The following is a 23,083-nucleotide window of genomic DNA, read 5'->3' on the forward strand; positions in this document are numbered from 1 at the left end:
TCAACAGCCACCACCCCCACATCCTGAGCTGCTGACCAACCCCTTCCCTGAGACCTCAGAGGGCACCTGGCTGTCTCTCAGGTCCTCTCCACAGACCAGATCACAGTCCCCAAGGCCCTTCCCAGGGCTGGGATGGAAATGGCTAGAGAGGCCCTTGGTCCCACCCTCAGGGTCCTTGGGCTTGCGTGAGGGCGGGAGGATGAGGGGGAGCCAGGCACACACATTGACCAGCCTTGCAGGATGCCCCCTCCACCCGAGGCTGCCTGGTCAGGGCAGTGCCCACCAAGCCTGGCCAGAGTTTCTAACGCACGCTCCCTCTGAAACCCAGCATCACGGACGGGGGAGACAGTAACATCAAGCCTCCGTGACAACAAACCAGAGGGCAGTAACCCTGACGGTCAACCGCTTTGGCGTATGTTAGTGTGCATCACGACACCAGTTTTAAACAGTAAAAAAGCGACAAGTGACATACCTGTATGATTTTAGGCAATACATCAACTCCATTTTTAGTGTTTTGTGCTGTGGATAGATACTTTTTTTCCAAAAAGAAAGTTACGATCCACTTAATAAAAACAACACGAGCTGCCATGTACGGAATCTTTGTGCTGTAAATGTTTTCATTGTCTCGCGTTGTCGTGATGTACACGGGTTTTGGTCTCAGGTGGGGGACATCTGCAAGACCAAGGAACACGTGACCGGGTTAGTGGGTCTTAGCACTACGCAACCCCACGAATGCTTCCGATTCTAATTAAATAGACATACACTTGGTGGTCTAAACAGCAGCAAAGATTATAAAGAACCAGAAGTGACTAAAACACAGCATCCTCTGGTAGGCTCGTTTCTGACTCTGCCTTGCAGTGTGACCAACCCAGGAGGGTGGCTGTTATTTGCATATAACCATGGTACTCCGCTGTGGAAAAACAAGTCATAACTCTTTTTAACAAATTAGAGTGGAGCTCCAGCCATGGCCCAGGGGAAACGAATCCAACTAGTATCCATGAGGATGCAGGTGTGATCTCTGGCCTCCGTCGGTGGGTTGGGGATCTAGAATTGCCATGAGCTGTGGTGTAGGTCACAGATGGGGCTCGGATCCCAGGTTGTTGTGGATCTGATTAGACCCCTAGCCTGGGAATCTCCAGATGCCATGAGTGTGACCCTAAAAAAAAAAAAAAAAAAAAAATAGAGCAACTTCATGAGATTACAATACTCTTTTCTAACTCATTTAATCTTATGACTGGAACCCACGTAAAAGCATATACAGCCACTTTTTACCACATTAGTTATTTTGACATCCAACACTACACTAATCAAATCCACCGATCTTTAGTTTTATGTTCTTCTCACTTCGGGTAAATCCAAAGACACAGAATCAATATAATCTTCTCTATGGATGAAAGATTTCAGACAGTCATGTTTCATCTCTGAGATTTCAGATGCCACCATTTCCAAAGAATGAATAAGTCCATTTCTCATTCTTAAAACTCCATGATCAATATGAAAATTACACGGTATTGAATCTTGCTACAAGTTCAACCCTCCTACTCAGTTTTGTACACTGAAGGTACACACAAGAGGCAGAAAAACTCTCAGCAGATAACTTAATCTAGGGATATTAACAGCATGCCATGTTTCCTACAATGAATACTGACTACTTATCAAATCAGAAACAAGTTATGCAAAAAATACCTACACGTATGTAGCTAACAAAACACACATCCCAGTACCACTAAAAGCACTTCTATGACTTCCCAAATGAGCCAAGCTGCAGCTGCAGCTGCCTTCCCCGACACACGTGTGTGTGTGTGTGTGCATTCACATCCACCCACAGACAACTGAACTAGCTGTCCAGATAAATTTAATGTCTGTTGTGACCTTCTCTCCTCCCAAATTGTTCTTGATTGTTCATCTGAACTAATTTCACCCTGTTTTACGGGGAAAGATCTCCCCCTTCCTGCCATCACCCCCCACACACCCCGCTTCAGGGGACACTTCTGTCCCAAGTCTTCACTTCTTATAGAAGGAAAACCCTGGAAGCTAGGTTAGACAACCCCCACCATGCTTCTATCCCAAGGGTCCTTACTTCTTACAGAAGGAAGACTCTGAAGCTAGGTTACACACCCCCCAGGCTCTCTATCCCTCTGGGGCCACTGCCACTTGGTCCCCAGTCGCCCAAACACCTGCCCTCCACTGGCACCTCAGTAGCACCTGCTGGATGGAAGATCCAGTGTTTTCAAAAGCACACCTGCAGGCAGCTCTGCAGCCTGGGCCAGTCTCACCATTGAGCAAGGTCTGGGATCACCACACCTCACCACCCATAAGAGAGTATTTTAGGAAATTCAGGCTTTTCTTTATATTAAAAAAATTATTAAATGTAATTACACCAAGAATATCGTGATACCTATCAAATTATTTCTGACTACTGGAGCCACAGATCCCTTTTATGGCTATGAACTGACATAAATCTTAAGTTCTGCACAGTTAAAATTATTTAAGAAACTTTAAACCTCTCACAACAAAGTTACCATTAAGGATGAGGAAAAAATGATTACTTAAAAAATAATCCAAATTTTGGAAGAGGCGGCAGCCACAGCTTCCTCGGCACTTACCAAGGACAGGCTTGTAGATGTTCGTTAACTTGGTAAACGATGGAAATAAATGAGGAAGGTAATACTTTCGAAACAACGTGAAAAGGAATTTAAAACCAGTCTCTTGATTCTCCTTATGCTTCCACTCCAGGCTTGCAGCCTTCAGATACACATGGGAGAGAACATACACATGGTTACACTTCCAATTAACACCTGTTCAACTGACATGCCGCTGTGTCACTCACAACCGATCACGCCTCCAGAAAGACCCCAAGAGCCTGGGTTTCAGGGAGCTTCCAGGCTGGGGACACATCCACACGCCAGGCAGGTGATGCACCCCCCGCCCCGGACTCCATTCCATGTGCATCTGCATGGAGCTATTCCTCTGTGTGCTTTTTTTTTTTTTTTTTTTTTTTTTGCTTTTTAGGGCCGCACCCACGGCATATGGAGGTTCCCAGGCTAGAGGTCAAATCGGAGCTGTAGCTGCCGGCCTATACCACAGGCACAGCCACACCAGATCCGAGCCAGTCTGCAACCTACACCACAGCTCACAGCAATGCAGGATCCTTAACCCACTGAGCGAGGCCAGGGATGGAACCTACGACTCCATGGATACTAGTCAGGTTCGTTAACTGCTGAGGCACGAAGGGAACGCCCTCCTCTGTGTCTTTATCACATCTTTGGATGAACTGGTGAATGTAAGTCAATGTTTCCCTGAGTTCTGTGAGCCGCGCCAGACACTTGATTGAACCTGAGGAGGGGGTCATGGGCGCCTCTGGTTTGGAGCCAAGCTGGACAGAGGTTGTGGGTAACTGGGGGACCCTCCCACCGGTGACTGGCTCTGAATGGGGTGGGGGCAGCCTTACAGGACCGAGTCCTTCTTCCTGTGGGATCTGATACCATCTCCAGAGAGACGGCATTAGACATGAGCTAAACCGCACGACACCCAGCTGGTGTGGCTCAGAAAGACTCGGTGCGGGGAGGAGCCCCACATATTTGGTGAGCAGAAGTGTCACCAGTGAAGTGTTCTGAGTGAATAACAAGAAATAACGTGAGAATAAAAGAGACAAACAGATGGAGGACAGAACTGTTTCCTTTACACACACCCACAAAACAGTGTGTACACCTGGTCTCTGCTGAAGCGTCCGGGCACATAGTCTACGTGGAGTGAAAAAGCGCACAAAATCACCTCAGGGGAAAAAAAGCAAAACTATAAAATATGGATGGACGAGGAGAAAAGCAGCAGTGTTTTTCTCTTTCCTACTGAGAATACGACCATTGCCAAAGTGTCTATAATTGTGCTCCTACCTGAATAACCATATATTTCAACAGCAGCTGAAGAAAAAAGCACGTCTGGTCCTCTGCAATCTTCTCCCCTGACATGGCTGGCACGAGCGGAGTGATTTCTTCCGGATATACCTTTGCTGCAGAGAGGAAAATAAGGAAAGCTCTTTTACCAAAGTTATATTCTGAACCGGGCTTTTAAACAATGGCCCCTATTAAAATATGTGTATCTGACTACCGGGACCACAGACCAGGCCACATGCAGAGAAGCCCTGGGCACATGGGACAGAGGCCCACGAAGCCACCTCCCTCTCTGGGCCATTCTTCTCCCTTCCAAGCTCTGCTCTGGCCAGCCCGCGACCACACACCTGCCTGTCACTGAGCAAGGAAGTAATGCACAGTAGAAATCAATGACCTTGGAGTTCCCGTCGTGGCTCAGCGGAAATGAACCTGACTAGCATCCACGAGGATGCAGGTTTGATATCTGGCCTTGCTCAGTGGGTTAAGGATCCGGCGCTGCCATGAGCTGTGGTGTAGGTTGCAGATGTGGCTTGGATCCCATGTGCCTGCGGCTGTGGCGTAGGCCGGCAGCTACAGCTCAGGGTTCAACCCCTAGCCTGCGAACCTCCATATGCCATGGGTGTGGCCCTAAAAAGACAAAAAAGAAAAAGAAAAAGAAATCAGTGACAGTCAATTTCCCTGAAAACTCACTAGGCACAGAGCTGCCACTAATGGTCTCACAAGGCCACTACCATCCATCCATGATGCTGCATGAAAATACACAGCTGGCCAAAAAGAGCCTGGGTGGGCAGATGAATGTCCACTTACAAAGCCACTGTGATGAGGACAGTGGCCAGCAGTTTGGACAGTGGATTTATATCTCATTAACACCAAAAGCCCTCCAGAAGCACCATGTGTCCCTACTCATTCAATATCTGTCCCCTCCCTTCTGCTCCCATTAACCACCCCTCCAGCAAACTTCTCCCAGCATCGTTTCATAGGAAATAGGCTCCAACTCCGTCAGTTCTAATGTTTGTAAGAATCTACAATGAGCACGAACAGGTACAGTTTCTCCCCAGCACCTGTCTATTCAAGAAACAGACCACAGCGTCTATTCAAGAAACAGACAGACCGAGGAACTCCTGCACGTAACGCCAAGGGAGCTCTGCACCTGTGGGATGTGCGAACGTCACTCACCATCAGCGACACCAGGGCTGGGACTGAGGAGCGTCTCCAGGGTACACGGCCCCCTGGATGACATGATCGCTGGGAAGCCGGGCACCAGGCAGGCAAAGATCAGCACCTGCTCTTCCGCACAGTTCGTCTGCAGCGCTTGAAGCCACAGAAGAAACAGCCTGATTCCTTCACATCTTATCTAAAAACAAAACGAAAGGCCACAAAATTAATCACGGAGATGTATCTGCAGAAATGCACTGCAACGTGCCATTGGTTCTGAGGGGGGAAAATGAGACGTTAAAGGCTCTGCTGAAGTTCTGCACCAAGTGCTTCACTTAGTGACCAGGAGGCAAGGATGCCGCCACCTGGGCCCGGCCACTCGCTGGCCCAAAAGTGAGCCACGGAGACCACGTCACTGCTCTGGGCCTTGGCCTCCTGTCTATAAAATAGGGATGATTGCAGAGTTTGCCACAAAGCACTGGTATGGGAGTGAGTCTGAACTGCCCAGCTCACAGAAACACTACATAAGAATTTCCCATTAACACTCCTCTCCTTAAGGCAATGGTGCCTGTATCACCAACACCTGATTACCCATGAAAACAATGCAAAGCTTCCAAATTTATGCTGTGCTTTGGACAGAATTTTTGTCATGACACTACATTATGCACGTGTAAGACACTCTTGAAAATCAGAACACTCAGAGCTAAACAGGCCCCTGATGACCTGGCTCCTCTGTCCCCACTCTGTTCTCTTCTACGCCTCCACCACACTCTGAATCATGGGCATCGCCTGGTAGAAAACGTCAATATAGGTAGATGTGCCTTCTCCTCCTCTGCACTGACTTTCAACTTCATCCCATTCCTAGAATTCTTAAACACAGAATTCCTAAATGGCTGCAAAGATGATGTCAATAAAAGAAGTGAAATTAAGTAAAAGGAATGAAAGAAAAGGTCAGACACAGCTGAAAGAGGTAGTGAGCTCCAAATGCACACAATCGAGGGGCTGCCTGGTCCCCTTTCAATGACACTGAAGTGGTGTAATTCTGACAGAGCAAGTGTTCAGGCCAAGCAGAAGGTTCTGCAGGAATAGGAAGAGGACGAGGAGAGACAGGAAGGAGAGGAGGGAGAGGGGAGGGAAGGATGGATAAAGGAAGGAAGAAAAAGCTTGGCTGACTTCCTACAGACGTCAAATACACCAAGACAGGCACCTGTCTGGTGACAGTGCTGCACCATCAACAGCGGATCCCCCAGAGCCCTTCCAGACACACCCTGGGCTCAGCACGCTCTTCCCACCCGCCCACACTTGGCCAGCAGGTAAGATGAACAGTGACATTGCTGAACACAGAGTGCTATTCAGCACCAGACAAAATAAGATGACAGGGCTCTATGGGTTGCTAACCCAAGTACAGTACATTTAACAAGAGGAAAGCGTCCATAAAATTCTACCACAAGTCTCCAATTTTTATGCTAACTCCATTTAAGAAAATTACATGTAAATAAGGCCAATAATAAGCGGAAGATAACCTAGTAAGTTTTTGCTAAATGACCATTAATTAAAGTAGAAACAATCATGAAACTAGTAACAGCTCACCTCCTTTTTTTTTTTTTTTTTCCAGCAGGTAAGAGATAGTGTACCGATCAAGTTTGAGTGGCTAGGATTGTTTATTTAAACTGGTATAAAACCAAAAATGTATTAGCTTATTAAAGGCACACTCACGAATTAAATAGCTGAAGTGAATTATCTTCCATAACACTCATACCCCAGGTCAGCTTCTTCGGCCACTTATGTTTTAGGGTCATCTTATCCAGGCATCAAATGGTATGTTATCACTATAAAAGGCACATTCGGAGTTCCCATCGAGGCTCAGTGGTTAACGAATCTGACTAGGAACCATGAGGTTGCGGGTTCAATCCCTGGCCTTGCTCAGTGGTTAAGGATCTGGCGTTGCCCTGAGCTGTGGGTGCAGGCTGCAGACGTGGCTCAGATCCCGCGTTGCTGTGGCTCTGGCGTAGGCCAGTGGCTGCAGCTCCAATTAGACCCCTAGCCTGGGAACCTCCATATGCCGCAGGAGCGGCCCAAGAAATGGCAAAAATAAATAAATAAATAAATAAATAAGGCACATTCATTTTAAAATAAGCCAATTTGAGTCAAAATTGAAAGATCGATCTGCTGCAAATAAATATTCAAGAGTAAGGCTCTGCTGCTCTTTTTTCCCAAAAGGGTTCTCAAAAAAGGAAAAAAAAAAAAAAAGATTCATATCACTTTAATAATTGTAGTAATTTTTATAAATTTTAATAAGAAGATTACTGATGTGAACAGAATCAGGCACAGTAGCTCTGAAGCTTAGGGAGGACCTGGTTCAGTCCCTTCTCTTTTCTGATGATAAAGCTGGAGCAGTCAGCACTTCACCCGAGGTCCCTGGCTGCACGCAGCAGAAATTAGAATTTGGAATTTCAAATCTCCAAATCCCAAGCCACTTTCTTCTCATAATATTTAAAACGTACCCCCAACCAAAAAAAAAAAAAAAAAAAAAAAGGAGTTCCCATCATGGCATAGCAGAAATAAATCAGACTAGGAACCATGAGACTGCAGGTTCCATCCCTGAACTCACTCAATGGGTTAGGGATCCATCATTGCTCTGAGCTGTGGTGTAAGTCACAGACATAGCTTGGATCCAGCGTTGCTGATCAGCAGCTGTAGCTCCAATTAGACCCCTAGCCTGGGAACTTCCATATGCCATGGGTGCAGCCCTAAAAAGACAAAAGACCAAAAAATTTAAAATAAAGTAAAATAAAATAAAATGTCTATCACAAATTATGACGTGAGAACAAAAACTCTAACAGTATTTGTTAGATGATCTCTCAATGAGAAATTAACACTAAGTTAAATGGCTTCTAAAGATGTTTTTCAAAATGGCCTAATTTTGTCACTTTATGTCATGAGTAAGCTTAAGAGTTATGAAAAACGCCATTACACTTTTATCTAAGATAAATACCTTAATAGAATTTCCAGTGTGTAGAAGCTTCTTTAAAGTTGAGCCTGAAAGTTTAAAACAATGTATTAGAAATGGGGCATATGAATGCATATTTAAGATCTATTTTTAAAAGATTGGTTTTACAAAGAAAAAAATGTACTTATGACATAAGATGTCATTTTTAAAAAATAAGAGGAAGAAGGCTGACCTTCAGAAGCAAAGCAATGTCATAGAAGGAGAGATATTTTTAGGATAAAAATACTTTAAGTAGGAATCTCTTCAAAATTCTTTTAAGAGGAGTTCCCGTTGTGGCACATTGGTTAACAAATCCAACTAGGAACCATGAGGTTGCAGGTTCGGTCCCTGGCCTCGCTCAGTGGGTTAAGGATCTGGCGTTGCCATCAGCTATAGTGTAGGTTGCAGACACGGCTCCAATTCTGCGTTGCTGTGGCTCTGGCATAGGCCAGTGGCTACAGCTCCAATTAGACCCCTAGCCTGGGAACCTCCATATGCCGTGGGAGCAGCCCTAGAAAAGGCAAAAAGACAAAAAAAAAAAAAAAAATTCTTTTAAGGGTCAAAATGATTGATATTAAGGTAACCTAAATGCCCACAGTGGATTGTGTGCAAGTGTCTCCGTCAAGCACAAAATGAATGACGTTTTAAAATCTCTAAAGGAAAAAAAAAACAATACAAATCTACTGCTCACAACACATTTTTACAAGAACATTTTACAAACAATCAGGACAACTCTCCTTGCAATGACAACCACATTTATGGGTTGAGTCCATCAATACCTCATCTGACAAAGCACTCGGGTTTCTGAGAAGGAGAGGGGATCAAGGCTCACTCAGAACCGCACCAGCCCACAGCAGAAACCCTGCTGCAGCCCACTGGACGGACAGGATGGACACACGTCATATAGGCCTCTACAGGTGCGCTCAGGCCCTTAGCTGGGAGAGGGCTTGGCAACTACACTTAAATGCCATACGCAGCCTCTAAATGAGATTCAACCACAAAAAGGAAGTCACCTTTTAAAATAAAAATACATCAGAACCCTTAAGTGAGAGAATCTTTTTTCCCATTTTTTCAACAGAAATAATCATTTAGATTTCCTGATGGCAAGTTTTGTGCAATATTTGAAACCTGGCTCTCAAGTCACCTTTACTCCACCAGTGCATTTCGAAGAAATGGTGCCAGTGCCTCAACATTGCTGCAGGTCATACCCACGGGCCAGATACGTGCATGTCAGCTAAATACATATGCTTTAGGAATTCATTCGCCGTAACAAAATCACTGGTTTTCTGAAGGAGCGTTTTATGGCTGTTGTACCGTTTATAACACCTAACATTGGACGTGGTGGAAACTCACCATTATTTTGACCAGGTCACAGCACTAAACCACTAATGGTTTGTGGTCAGTAAGGAAGTGCCCGCCTCCCTTCACTTCTGCCGCCACCAAAGCATGTGCAGCTGAGTCGGCGCTGACCAGGCAGGGCTCTCTCACAGCTCAGCCTCAAGCACTCTGCTCACGGGACTATTTATTCCACACCTGCCCGCCAGCCAGGGCCTCGTCCCTTGCCTCCACGTGCATCCTTTCTCAACAAAGTCCATTCTGCCTCTGTTTAAGACTGATTCCCTTATGCCTATGAGGACCTCATGCTGCTTGGCAGGGCAACAGACACTTTAACTGCCAGGAGGCTGAGGACAAAGTGTGCAGTCAGCTCTCTTCCCAGACATCTGGCAAGTGCATCATCTCACAGTACACTCTCGGACACACTTTCTCCTGGTCACTGTGTGTGACCCCTGGGGATGCTCAGTCCTTCCCCTTCTTGAAATGGACCCAACACTTTCATTTTTAACTTTCAGCTAATCCATAGTTGCCTATATCCACTCTCCCCTACAGTGGGAGGAGAAACGTACATATAAAAAGAACAGTCTTTACAAAGAGACATACAGAATCTATGCCCCATGTCCGTCAGTAGGCCCCTACTTCTTAAAATGATTTGGTTAATTTGTTATAGCAGCAATAGAAAACTAATACACAGGTATTGGATCTACTCCAGGCTGTTGTATCAGAAACTTCTGCACATGTGAAGCGGTGCAGCTTAGAAGTTACAAGCCAGATTCAGGAGCCAGACTGCTAGGGTTCAAATCTAGGTTCTGTGCTTACTGTGGAACATGGGTCACTTACTTAATTTCATCATGCCTGAGTTTTCCCATCTGTAAAATGGGATACTCATAGCCTCTACCACAGGGCACTGTACCGAGGTTTAAATGAGTTAATATATATACATGCTTAGAACAGGTTCAGGAGCAATAAACTTTCTTAAAGGGAACACATGTGTAACTCGAGTCCTGTACTGATGACACGTGGGCACATGAGGGGTACCACAGCCTGCCCTTGCACCAAATATCCCTGGTTTGCTGATGTGCCATTCTCTGTCATCATCTCACTCCTTGACAGTTCTCAGTATTGCCCACAGGTAAGGCTTCAAGCAGCCCCATTTATCCACGATGATTTTCTGTCCTAAAAAGAACTTCAGGAAAAATTGAACCACCTTTTTTTTTCCACTAGTAGTGGAAATTTATAAATAGTTGGGTAGGGTAGCAGGTCAGCATATATCACAGAGTTCACACGTGTTGTGTCAGCCCTATTCTCTCTAATCTCCTTACTCTCCAAACATCACCTGAAGCAGTACCTCTAGATGCTCAGAACAATGAAACAGGTTCATTGCACAATGCAAAACTTCCAAATATGTGTCCCTGGAGTTCCTGTTGTGACTCAGCAGGTTAAAAACCTGACGATGTCTCTGTGAGGCTGTGGGTTTGATCCCTGGCCTTGCTCAGTTTAAGGATCCGGCACTGTCACAAGCTACCGTGTAGGTCGCAGATACAGCTCACATTCAGTGTTGCCATGGCTGTGGCTGTGACACAGGCCTGCAGCTGCAGCTCTGATTCAACCCCTAGCCCAGGAACTTCCACATATGCCACAGGCACAGCCATAAAAAGAAAAGCAAACACATAAATATGTTTCCTCAATCAATGATTTACAGCAAGGAGCTAGTCTTAAAAACCTTACAATATGTTCCTTCTAAAAACAGTTTTAAGAGAAATAGGATGTCTCTCTTTGCTACAAACAAGGTGACAAGATAAGCAGGCTTCCAACACTGTGGCAGATGATGTTCGAATCATCTCCTTCCTTCTCAGGATAAAACATGGCTATGGGGTGGGGGTGGGGGGGTCTGAGAACATCTAAAACTTGCAAAATATAGCAGCTGCTCTTAGTTCAGGCTTCTATGCTTAGTAACACTGTCTTCTGTACTGGGGACAGGAAGCATCCTGCATCACTGGGATGAAAACCAAACTTCAAGGTGCTAACTTAATATTTCAGAGCACCTTGGCCCCTACCTGCCCCACAGAACATTTAATTAAGAAGTTTATACAGGGAGTTCCCATCGTGGTGCAGTGGTTAATGAATCCGACTAGGAACCATGAGGTTGCCCTTGCTCAGTAGGTTAACGATCTGGTGTTGCTGTGAGCTGTGGTGTAGGTTGCAGATGCGGCTCGGATCCCGCATTGCTGTGGCTCTGGTGTAGGCCAGTGGTTATGGCTCCGACTCAACCCCTAGCCTAAGAACCTCCATATGCCACAGGAGTGGCCCAAAGAAATAGCAAAAAGACAAAAAAAAAAATAATAAGTTTATACAGCAGTGTTCTGCCTGCTGGGTAAGGAATCCTATGTACCTAGAACTCGCAGAACCTGGAATAAGGAAGCTTAGATTCCTACTTAGACTGTTGGGCACTGGGAAATACTCCAGCCCTCACCTCGGAGGTTTTGCACAGGCCAAGATGCCAGTGTTGAGGAGATGCCTAAGGCATGCTCCTTCCCTTGGAAATCTGATGTTTCCCTATAGTTACTTTCTTTAACTAACTTGGTCAGGACCTTGAGTGACAAAAAGTAATAGTTTTAACAGATCTAAACAGACTGGGAAGAATGCAAGAGGTACAGTGAGGTATGTAAAAAAAAAACCTGAAATGTGTAGAATTACAAATTCACGATCCCTTACTGGCAACTTCAAAATCCCAAAAGCTATGAAAATGGAAACTTTTCTGCTAGTTTTTTTTTTGTCTTTTGTCTTTTTAGGGCCACACCTGCGGCATATGGAGGTTCCCAGGCTAGGGGTCTAATTGGAGCTATTGCCGCTGGCCTACACCATAACCAGGGCAACACCAGATCCTTAACCCACTGAGCAAGTCTAGGGATCGAACCCACAACCTCATGGTTCCTAGTCGGATTCCTTTCCACTGTGCCACAATGGGAACTCCTCTGCTAGCTCTTCAGTGGCAGGACCTGCCCTGCCCTGCACACATGGGGTGGTAACACCAGGCTAATCTGACTGGGGCTGGCTGGGGTGTCGCTGAGTACTTACATCTGAGGCCACAGCAACCGCAACAGTCTGGCTGGCAGGGCACTGTCCAGACCCCTGAGGGTCACCTGATGGTCGTTTTATACCAGTGCACCGCACTGCCACTCTCAAACCCGAGAAACTTGGATTCCAAAGCATATCTGGCCTGACGATTGTCACAAAGGGATGCGGACCTGCCTGAACACCAAGTTCTACCCACTTTGATAAATGGCGCAAAAATCTATTTATCTGGAGTTCCCGTCGTGGCGCAGTGGTTAACGAATCCGACTAGGAACCATGAGGTCTCGGGTTCGGTCCCTGCCCTTGCTCAGTGGGTGAACGATCTGGCGTTGCCGTGAGCTGTGGTGTAGGTTGCAGACGCGGCTCGGATCCTGCGTTGCTGTGGCTCTGGCGTAGGCCGGTGGCTACAGCTCCGATTAGACCCCTAGCCTGGGAACCTCCATATGCCGCGGAAGTGGCCCAAAGAAATAGCAAAAAGACAAAAAAAAAAAAAAAAAAAAAAAAAAATCTATTTATCTGAAAAGAGGCTCTTTGAGTCAGGCATGAACCATGTAAGGGCCAGCCGCGAGGATGACTTTATAATGCAGATGCTCACACTTGAGCATTCAGAGACACGACTCCTTCTGGCTGGGTCACAGCCGCCTTATTCTAGTCGACAAACTAGGAACACACCTGCTCTCACAGTGGTTCAGGAGACCGAGCACTGTACAGAAGTCCCTGTTCTCAGAAGATATTCTTATCCCAGGAACAAAGGCTACTTGCACCTGCAACTTGAACCAGCCCATGAGGTACTGGGCAGAGTCATTAGATACGTAACGTTTCACAACACAAATGGAAAATTAATTTCTACCCGAATTTCTAATAAATTTATTCATGCTTGGGGGGGGCCTACTAGTCTTCAGACATTTTAAAGTCTCATTTGAGGAATGATGATACAGACGACATAGACTACAGTAAAAGATTCTAAGAAGCACTACTAAACACAGTTCCCAAGCTATGGGTCAAATCAGAACGGCAGCTGAGGCCTACGCCACAGCTTGCATCAACACTGGATCCTTAACCCACTGAGCAAGGCCAGGGATCGAACCTGCATCCTCTCGGACACTATGTCAGGTTCTTTACCCGCTGAGTCACCATGGGAACTCCTGTATGCAGCTATTTTCATTGGCATCCATTCCTGCTACACCAGGGAGCATCACAGATCCCCACATCTCTCTGAATTATACTTAACAGTTGATTTTTTTCATTTGTACTTTAATTTAAATACAGAGGGTCAGAGCACCAGTTAAACAGAAATGCTATCAACAACTCTAAAATTGAAAGAACAACATCTGAGTTTGAAAGATTTAAAGACTGAAGCACAATCTTAACGATTTATTCATTCAGTTCAGCAGATGGACTCTGAGTATGTACTTAACTTCTTTACATGTATAACATGTGACTGTAAATAATTCGGTTTATATAAAGGTCAATTACAGTTTTCACCTAAATCATCCTGAACTAAGTTCAGGATCCTGAACTTGGGACTATCCACTGAGGGTGCTGTGCTCCTTCCGGGTCCATCTTGATTTCCCACCTAGAAAGCCCATCCCACACTCATCTTTGAAGGCTCAGATCGAAATTACCTCTTTCAAAGGCTTCCTCTATCCCTCTGAAGAGAATTATTCAATTCTTTTTGTCTGGGCTACGCTTACACTTCTTTTACAGCAACAGTCATACTGGAATCCGTTTTCCTCCTCTAACCCCCATGAGGCAATCAGCTTACATAGCACAGTGTGGTGAGATATTCTGGTTTTGCCCCTGAACCCTGCACATAAATGTCTCTCCCTCAATAAATACTTGAATGAATGATCAAATGGTTAAGATTCCATTATAGGGTCACATTCCCTTCAAATACCATCATCTGGTAAAGGAGTGCCAGTCTTCTAAGGCAGAAGAACTAAACCAGATGCTCTTTCAAGAGAAGGTAAATTCACAATCCAAGTCACAAATTACTCCTGTTGTACTGTGACTATTAAATTGAGAGACTGTTGTTAGATGTCAGCAAGTGAACAGAAGGGCAGCCATGGCGACTTGCTTTATTTCAAGTTCCCTCCTGCTACTACATCAATGATAAAGGCCTGAAGTACAAGAATATTCTTGTAAGAAAAACATGTAAAATTCTTTAAGAAAAACACTCCACAACGCAGAGTACTAACCACTAAACGATCACGGCGAGCTAATTGCAATGTATACATGTAAGGATAACCTGACCCCCTTGCTGTACAGTGGGAAAATTAAAAAAAAAAAAAAGAAAGAAAAACACTCCAGGAGTTCCCATCGTGGCTCAGTGGTTAATGAACCCCACTGACTAGTATCCATAAGGATGCAGGTTCGATCCCTGGCCTTGCTCAGAGGGTTAAGGATCCAGTGTTGCCATGAGCTGTGGTGTAGATTGCAGATGTGGCTTGGATCCAGCATTGCTATGGCTGTGGTGTAGGCACAGTTCAACCCCTAGCCTGGGAGCCTCCATACGCCTTGGGTGTGGCTCTGAAAAGACAAAAAAAAAAAAAAAAAAAAGAATACTCCAGATCAATGTTTCTCAAACTCCATGTTCACAGGAATCCCCCTGGGACTCCTGCTGGCAAGGCAGGCTGTGATTCAACAGGTGTGGCTGAGGCCTGAGAGTCTGCATTTTCTGACAAGTTCTCAGGGGAGGCTGATGCTTACAAGTCCATGAACCACTTTTAGAGCAAGAGACAGATAATGTACTTTCCTCCAAAGCTGACTGGTCTCAGTTTTAGTTCGCATACCCTTGGTAATACTCCCTGCTCTAACTTATTTGGAAGGTGTTGTTTATAGGAAACATTACTGAAAACACAACTGGAAGAAATTCACATCACTTAAAAAATTTTAAGGCAATTGTTCTTACCTATACTCTGGTAATGCCATCGAAAGAAAATTCGTTCAGGTAGAAACTGCAGTATTTTCTACAAAACAAACAAAAAAACGAATAACAGATGAAAGAAAATAAATAACAAATGAAATTACACATTTTCATGATAGCCCACAGTACATGCCATGTATACAGATATATTTTATACATATATACAGATATATTTTAGAAAAAAAAGATTTGTAATAACATAAATGTTGCACTTTATTCTGGATCCCCATGGGACAGTTTCTTTGACTTGTCCCAAGCAAGCTTACGTCCCTGAATGTTTTAAAGATATCACTGTCCCAACTTGAATTCTCCCTAATGGAAATGATAAAAAGTGACAATTTTATCTTAATTACATCATGGCCATTACTAAAATATTAGAGAGTAACTTCTCAAATGCCAGATTCTCTAGGTTTCTTCTTTTTCTCCTTCCACTTCCCATTTCCATTAAAATCAAGACTCAAGAGAGAAAGACTCAAGACTCAAGAGAGGTTCCATGTGCACCTATGTTTTATGATTCTTTTTTTCCCAGTCAAAATGTATTTATTTATTTAAAAATTTTAAAAAACTCTAGAGTACTTTGCAATTTTCAAGTTTCGCACACACGATTCCATAGAATAACCATTTTCATTTCCCCATCTCTATACTGCCAACCCAACTGATAACCACGAGTTTGTTCTCTGTACCTCTTGTCTGTTCTTTTTTGGGTTTTATTCACTAGTTTATTGTACTTTTCAGACTCCAGATATAAGTGATACCACACAGTATTTGTCTTTCTCTGACTTGAAACTTCACTCAGCGTTAACACCCTCCAAGTTCATCCATGCTACTGTAAATGGCATTATTTCCTTCTTTTTTACGGCTGAGCGGTGTTCCGTTGTATGTAGGTACCACACCTTTATCCATTCCTCTGTTGATGGGCCCTTAGGTTGGCAACAGTCAGTAATGCTGTCAAGTTTTATGATACTTTGACTCATACTTTCTCTTTACTGAAAAATTTCCTACAGAGGCTATTTCAATATGTTTGATAACAAATGAGTGTTAGTTGTTGCAGGTTGAGGTCTCTGTGTGTGGTTAGGAGTGCCAGTGGTTTACTGGGGACCAGCATCTGTGAGGGAGAAATGAGGAAGCTGGATCTGGTGGGGGGCCTCGAGTGCCCCTGAGAGCTGACCACCGGGGAGCACTGGAGCAGAGACTGACAGCACGGGGGTTGGGGGTAGTTCCGGCTGACCCCACTCCTTGCAGCTGGGCTTGGAGGGGACACGAGCAGCACTGCTGTCTGCCACAGTCATCTTCAAAATACTAACCAGACTCTTCTCATCATAACCAGAGGCTGAGTCCTAACAGAAGAGCACCCTACTTTGGGGGTACAATCTCTGCCAGCGGTGTTTCCCATCGGCTGGCTGCTGTCTCACAGGGACAGAGCCTGGGCCCGCTGAGCCCCCTCCCCGTCCTGCCTCCTGCTGTCCAGGCCACTCCCCCGAGTGCAGGGCACGGCAGTGACCCCGTGTCCCCCTTCCTCATGCTCTCTCCTCCGGAGGAACTTGGCGCCCCACCTACATCCCAGAATCATTTCCTGCTCCCTTCTTGCTGCTCAATCTGAAAATTGCATACAGCAGATGCCGAAAAAATTACTCCAAAGATTCAGGGTAGAGCTCTTTTTGGAAGAGACGAGAGCCTGGCCTTGTTCTTCAATCATCACTGGGGTCAGGAAACCGATCTGGCACTGATCGTGCTTTTTCGGCTTTCCAAAATACAGGCTGGTCTTTTTTCTTTTTTTAGTATGCAACAAAGCAAAACGTCTTTTTAGGATAAAGGAGGACAAAGAAAACAGCAAGATGGTGGGCATCTGGATGCGTGGACACTGTCTGTCCATCAGCCACCGAGGCTTCCAACTCCCCATCATCGCCACTTCTGGATAAAAGTTTTCAGGTTTACCGGATGCAGAGACTTTAAAGATACTAAAAAGACACCCCAGAAGGTTTGGAGAAGAAACACCATGCCCATCAGATGAGCTACCAAGAACACTCCCAAAAAGATGGAATCTTACACAACAACTCAAAGGCAGGGAAGCGTCACCCGCGCAGATGCTCCTTGCACTCAAACATGGCGAGGGCCATTTTTTATGCATTAAAGTCTATGAGGTCAATAAAAATAAAGCCCCAAGCAACCATCTGTATCTAAATGCCAAGCCTGTCCCTCAGCAAGTCCCAGATGAAGCCTACCTCTACGGAGGCACATGAAATGCGGCCTTTCTACTGCAGCCGACAGTCTAAGCTACACCGCTGCGAATGGCACATAAGCTATTGACATCTTGTTTGTAGTTTCACGAGAGAGTAAAGTAAAAAAAAAAAAAAAAAAAAAGATGCAGGAAAGCCACACAGTGTGAATAAATATTACTTTTCTGAAAAACACATGGCTGTAGTTAATGCCTGGCGTTCAGCTGCATCTATATGGTAATCCATTACAGCACACTCGAAATCGAAATTAGGCATTACTACTGATCAGCACATCAGGGAATCTGTCATTCTTTTAACTGATTATCCATAGTTCTTTTTTCTTCAGAACCTATTGCATGACCAGGAATAATGTGAGATGTAAGCTGGAGTTTATACAAGATGCTATGGTGTGCTTTCAAAGCACTGGTCTTTGTTTCATTTGTGCAGGAAACTTTTTTTTTTTAATTACTACCAGATGACTGCACCACATCCCAGGAGATTCACACTTGATTTCAATTCCACTTAGAAAGGTAGGACAGTGAAGAAGGAGGAAACTATTCACTACTGATTGATGCAAGGAAATGAACTCAGACAACGACCAATTCCACCTGTGTCCACAGACAGAGCGCATGGGGTGCAGCTTTCCCCAAAACCAGTCGCGTGACACAGGGGTGGGAAGTAAAGAAAACTCTGATCCAGGAGAAAAGAGAAAGTTCAGTCTGGAAGAACAGAAGTCCTTCAGTTCCTTGGCCTTTTGAGCAGGAAAAGTTTAGAAAACTTACCATGAGAAAGGGCAGCTGGGTTTACAGGAAACACACTATGAAGCCGGGGCAGGAGTGTAATCGGTGTCGGCAGGACCCACATGAGTAGGGACCCGTGGCACGGATGCGCCCAGCGAGACCTGGGGACCAGGCAGCCTTCTCCAGCCGCCCCGGGCCTGGCCACCCACCTCTCACTAAAAATGAATCCACTAGCTAAGGTGGACAACACATTTTCATTGAATTTTGAGCATCAACATTTATTTGGGACTTGGAAATTTAAGAAAAATAGAGCTAAAGTAAGGAACTACATAACCTTTTTTTTTTTTTTTTTTTTTTTTTTGGCTTTTTATCTTTTTAGGGCCGCACCCACGGCATACGGAGGTTCCCAGGCTAGGGGTCCAATCAGAGCTGTAGCCGCCGGCCCACACCACAGCCACAGCAATGCCAGATCCAAGCCACATCTGCAACCTACACCACAACTGACGGCAACACTGGATCCCCAACCCACCAAGCAAGGCCAGGGATCGAACCTGTGTCCTCATGGTTGCCGGTCAAATTCGTTTCTGCTGAGCCATGACGGGAACTCCAGGAACTACATAATCTTAAAAATAAGATGACTACTACTAAAAAAAAAAAAAAAAAAAAAAATGACTATAAATTTTAGTAATGCTTTTCTTCTCCTCCCATGTACCTTTCCAGCTAATCACAAGCCATGCTGTTAACTGAGTCAGGAAAGCACAGCTCTACCTTCTCCCATCATTTTCAGCCTTTAAAATCAAACTCAGGAGTTCCTGTCTTGGCTCAATGGTTAACAAATCTGACTAGCATCCATGAGGATGTAGGTTTGATCCCTGGCCTCGCTCAGTGGGTTAAGGATCTGGTGTTGCCGTGAGCTGTGGTGTAGGTTGCAGACACGGCTTGGATCCCGAGTTGCTGTGGCTCTGGTGTAGGACATCACAGAGACAAAGAACCTGTGAGCAGGCGTGAGATAAAAAAACTGAGAACGGAACTGTGCTTCCCAACATGATAGGAAACTTCAACACCTGATAGACCAGCACTCAAAAGGCAATACTTTTCTTGGCTAACAAGAAAAAGAAATATTTCAAGAGACTTAAAATACATGGCAAAGACATCTAAAGGAAATATGGAATGCAAAAAGAGAGAGAGACAGAGATTAGGGTGGGGGGACATCTAATTTCTCCCTCTTGTATTTTAGAAATCAACCTATATAAAAATGTTGGAAAACCTCACTAAGCAACAGAAACCCAGAACGAGTAAAGGATCCCACTTACAAGCAGAACACTCAGGAATTACTGCTTAAAACACAGATAAGGAGTTCCCACTGTAGCTCAGTGGGAATGAATCCAACTAGTATCCGTGAGGATGTGGGTTCAACCCCTGGCCCCCCTCAGTGGGTTAAGGATTTGGGCATTGCTATGGTGTAGATCATAGATGTTTTGGCATTGATGTGGCTATGGCACAGGCCAGCAGCAGCAGCTCTGATTCAAACCCCAGCCTGGGAACTTCCATATGCCTTGGGTGTGGCCCTAAGGAAAAAAAAAAAAAGCACTGATGAAGCTGCAAAGAGATGCATGGGGGTGGGGGTGGCCCCCCTTCCATGAAAGCAGAACATTCCCAGAACATGCAGTAAAGGAGACCATCCTAAAGAGGAATGGATTCCTTGCTCTGAAACAGACTTGATGAAAGAAGAGTATATTTCTCTAGAAATCCTAATTCATGTTCTTAAAAGACCCAAGAGGACACTGAATCCTTTTTAAGACCTAGGTTAGCCAAGACATGGAAACAACCTAAATGTCCATCGACAGAGGAGTGGCTAAAGAAGATGTGGTGCATATACACAATGGAATATTACTCAGCCATTAAAAGGAACGAAATCCCAGCATTTTTAGCAACATGGATGGACCTAGAAATTATCATGCTAAGTGAAGTCAGTCATACAATGAGATACCAACATCAAATGCTTTTGCTGACATGTGGAATCTGAAAAAAGGACAGACTGAACTTCTTTGCAGAACAGATACTGACTCACAGACTTTGAAAAACGTATGTGGGGGTGGGGGATACACTGGGGTTGTGGGATGGAAATCCTATAAAATTGGATTGTGACGATCACTGTACAACTATAAATGTAATAAATTAATTGAATAATAAAAAAAACTAAAAAAAAAACCTAGGTTAATAAAAGCAACAGATGCATAAGGAGGTTAATGTTTAAAATCAGAAGATACCACACAGAGATGAAAACCTGGAAAGCACGAATCTAGGAGCCCATCAGAGTCTTCCACGTAACTTCGCGCTGGACACTGCACATCATGAGCCTCCCTAGAACTAAATAAGCTGGACAAGATTAAGTCTCTAGGCACAGCATATTAAAAGCTATAAATTCAATATATAATTTAAAATGCTAGGAGTTTCCTTGTGGTGCAGTGGGTTAAGGATCCAGCACGGTCACTATAGTGGCTTGGGTCACTGCTATGGCACAGGTTTAACCCCTGGCCCTGGAATGTCCATACACCTCAGGTGTAGCAACCCCCCCCCAAAAAAAAAGCTAGATATCAAAAAAAAAAAATTGGGGTTATCTGCAAATGAACACAAGACAGTCTTTCTGCAGCATCAAGCTCCAGATGACAGTGTGGCCAGTGGCTCACTGCAGCCACACAGGACAGAACAGGTACCATGGTACAGATGGACATGAAGAAAAGAAGTCCCACCGCAAAACCCAGACATCTCCATGTGAACCCAGCATATGACAGATAACTAAACCACAGCTCTTTTGGAAAGCAAACAAAATGCAAGCGTTTTGAGGAAAAAAGATCATGATTTGAAAATTATATAGCCAGCTGTATGTGTTTGAAGTTAAAAAAAAAAAAAGATATTCTAGAGCTGGAAGTTTATCAGCCACATGCCTCACTTCCTCAACACACTAACTGATTCATATTCCAGCAGATACAGATAAATAATCCTAAATCAAGGGGGTAGGTGCATAAACACTGTGAGCAAGTAGCTGTATTTACATAATTGGAATTAACATGGATACAAAATAGAGGTAAGTCCTCAAACTATTAACCTAAGAGTAATTTAAAAATATTTTAATAAAAGTCTGGATATAAAATGCTTAAAATAGCTCAACAGTGAGAAGTACAAAATACATATGTGGTTAAAGCACTACAAATACTCATTATTCTCGATATAGATAATAAAAAGTTCAAACAGCATTTTGTTAATTTAAGGATAATTATTGGGGAGTTCCCGTCGTGGCGCAGTGGTTAATGAATCCGACTAGGAACCATGAGGTTGTGGGTTCAATCCCTGGCTTTGCTCAGTGGGTTAAGGATCCGGTGTTGCTGTGAGCTGTGGTATAAGTTGGCTCGGATCCTGTGTTGCTGTGGCTCTGGTGAAGGCCGGCAGCTACAGCTCCGATTCAACCCCTAGCCTGGGAACCTCCATGTGCCGCGGGAGTGGCCCTAGAAAAGGCAAAAAGACAAAAAAAAAAAAGGGATAATTATTGGAATGACAGAAAATAGAAAGTACATCTTCCAAAGCATAAGATAAAGCAATAACCTCTCCCCAAAAAACAAAAGTAGAAAAAAAATTTTTAATGTTAATTATCACACACACAAATAATAAATATAAATACATTAAATTCCTCTACCAAAGACCAAGTCAATAAAAACTGGCTTTCTAACACACAGGAAGATGAATGATAAAACACACAAAATGACATATATCAGGTGCACATGAGCACACACAGCAGAGCAGTATCAATATTAAGTGAAAAGGCTTCAAGGGGAACAAAAGGAATTATTTCAGATTACAGCGTAATTCACGGAGTTCCCATCAAGGCTCAGCGGAAAGGAATCTGACTGGTATGCATGAGGACACAGGTTCGATCCCTGGCCTCGCTCAGTTGGTTAAGGATTCAGTGTTGCCATGAGCTGTGGTGTAGGTGGCAGATGTGGCTTAGATCCCATGTGTCTGTGGCGTAGGCCAGCAGCTGCAGCTCTGATTCAACCCCCAGCCTAGGAACCTCCATATGCCACAGGTGCAGCCCTAAAAACACCAAAAAATGTAATTCACAACTTAGCTATAATACTCATGAACCTTTATGCAACAAATAACATGGCACAGAAATAAAAACAAATATAAAAACTGAGGGGGAAATACAGTTATAGTGGGAGATTTTAATGCATTCTTTGGTGGATAAAACAGGCAACAGAGTGCAACGCAGCAGACCTGAATATAGTAAGACTGGTTTAATACATATAAATATATATAGAGAGAGAGAGAAAGGAGAGAATTTCACTTCACAGATTTTTACATTCATAAAACATTTACTAAGTTACTTTTCTAAGCCATGTAAATCAAACCCTTATAGTAGGAAATGCACACGCCACAAACACACTCCATGCACTGGGAGTCCACCACTGAGAGTCTGAACTAAAAAAATTCTCAACTACTTGGGGGATATTACGACACTCTTCCAAGCAACACTCAAGTTTACCAAAAAACTCACGCAACGACAATTACAGACTAAAAGTGATCAACAATAAGAAGCTGTACAGAAGAAATTGGTCAAAACTGAAGCAAGAAGCAAATCTATAGACTTTAATTTTCTACTACACAAGAAATAAACAGAACTGTTCTTAACTCAAGAAGTTGGGAGGAAAGTGACTGTAAGGAAGAAATCAACAAAAAATATAAATAAAAGCAGGAGT

The 23,083-nt window shown here is 44.2% G+C and overlaps 1 protein-coding gene across 10 annotated transcripts in view; it reads right to left on the reverse strand.

The window, feature by feature from the left end:
* The window catches only part of RALGAPA2 (Ral GTPase activating protein catalytic alpha subunit 2), a 271,136-nt gene that overhangs the window by 215,600 nt on the left and 32,453 nt on the right, over positions 1 to 23,083 (reverse strand). For all 10 annotated transcript variants that reach the window (XR_002340063.1, XM_021078026.1, XM_021078030.1 and 7 more), the window contains 6 exons: positions 15,356 to 15,413; positions 8,041 to 8,084; positions 5,067 to 5,244; positions 3,894 to 4,009; positions 2,607 to 2,745; positions 473 to 672 (listed from right to left, as the gene is read on the reverse strand). Coding sequence is in view for 9 of the 10 variants with exons in the window: in XM_021078026.1 (XP_020933685.1) it covers positions 473 to 672; positions 2,607 to 2,745; positions 3,894 to 4,009; positions 5,067 to 5,244; positions 8,041 to 8,084; positions 15,356 to 15,413 (735 nt within the window). In the remaining variant the exon portion in view is untranslated. The remainder of the gene's footprint in view (positions 1 to 472; positions 673 to 2,606; positions 2,746 to 3,893; positions 4,010 to 5,066; positions 5,245 to 8,040; positions 8,085 to 15,355; positions 15,414 to 23,083) is intronic.

This window comes from Sus scrofa, chromosome 17 (genome assembly GCF_000003025.6).
Source record: "Sus scrofa isolate TJ Tabasco breed Duroc chromosome 17, Sscrofa11.1, whole genome shotgun sequence".
Taxonomy (NCBI): domain Eukaryota; kingdom Metazoa; phylum Chordata; class Mammalia; order Artiodactyla; family Suidae; genus Sus; species Sus scrofa.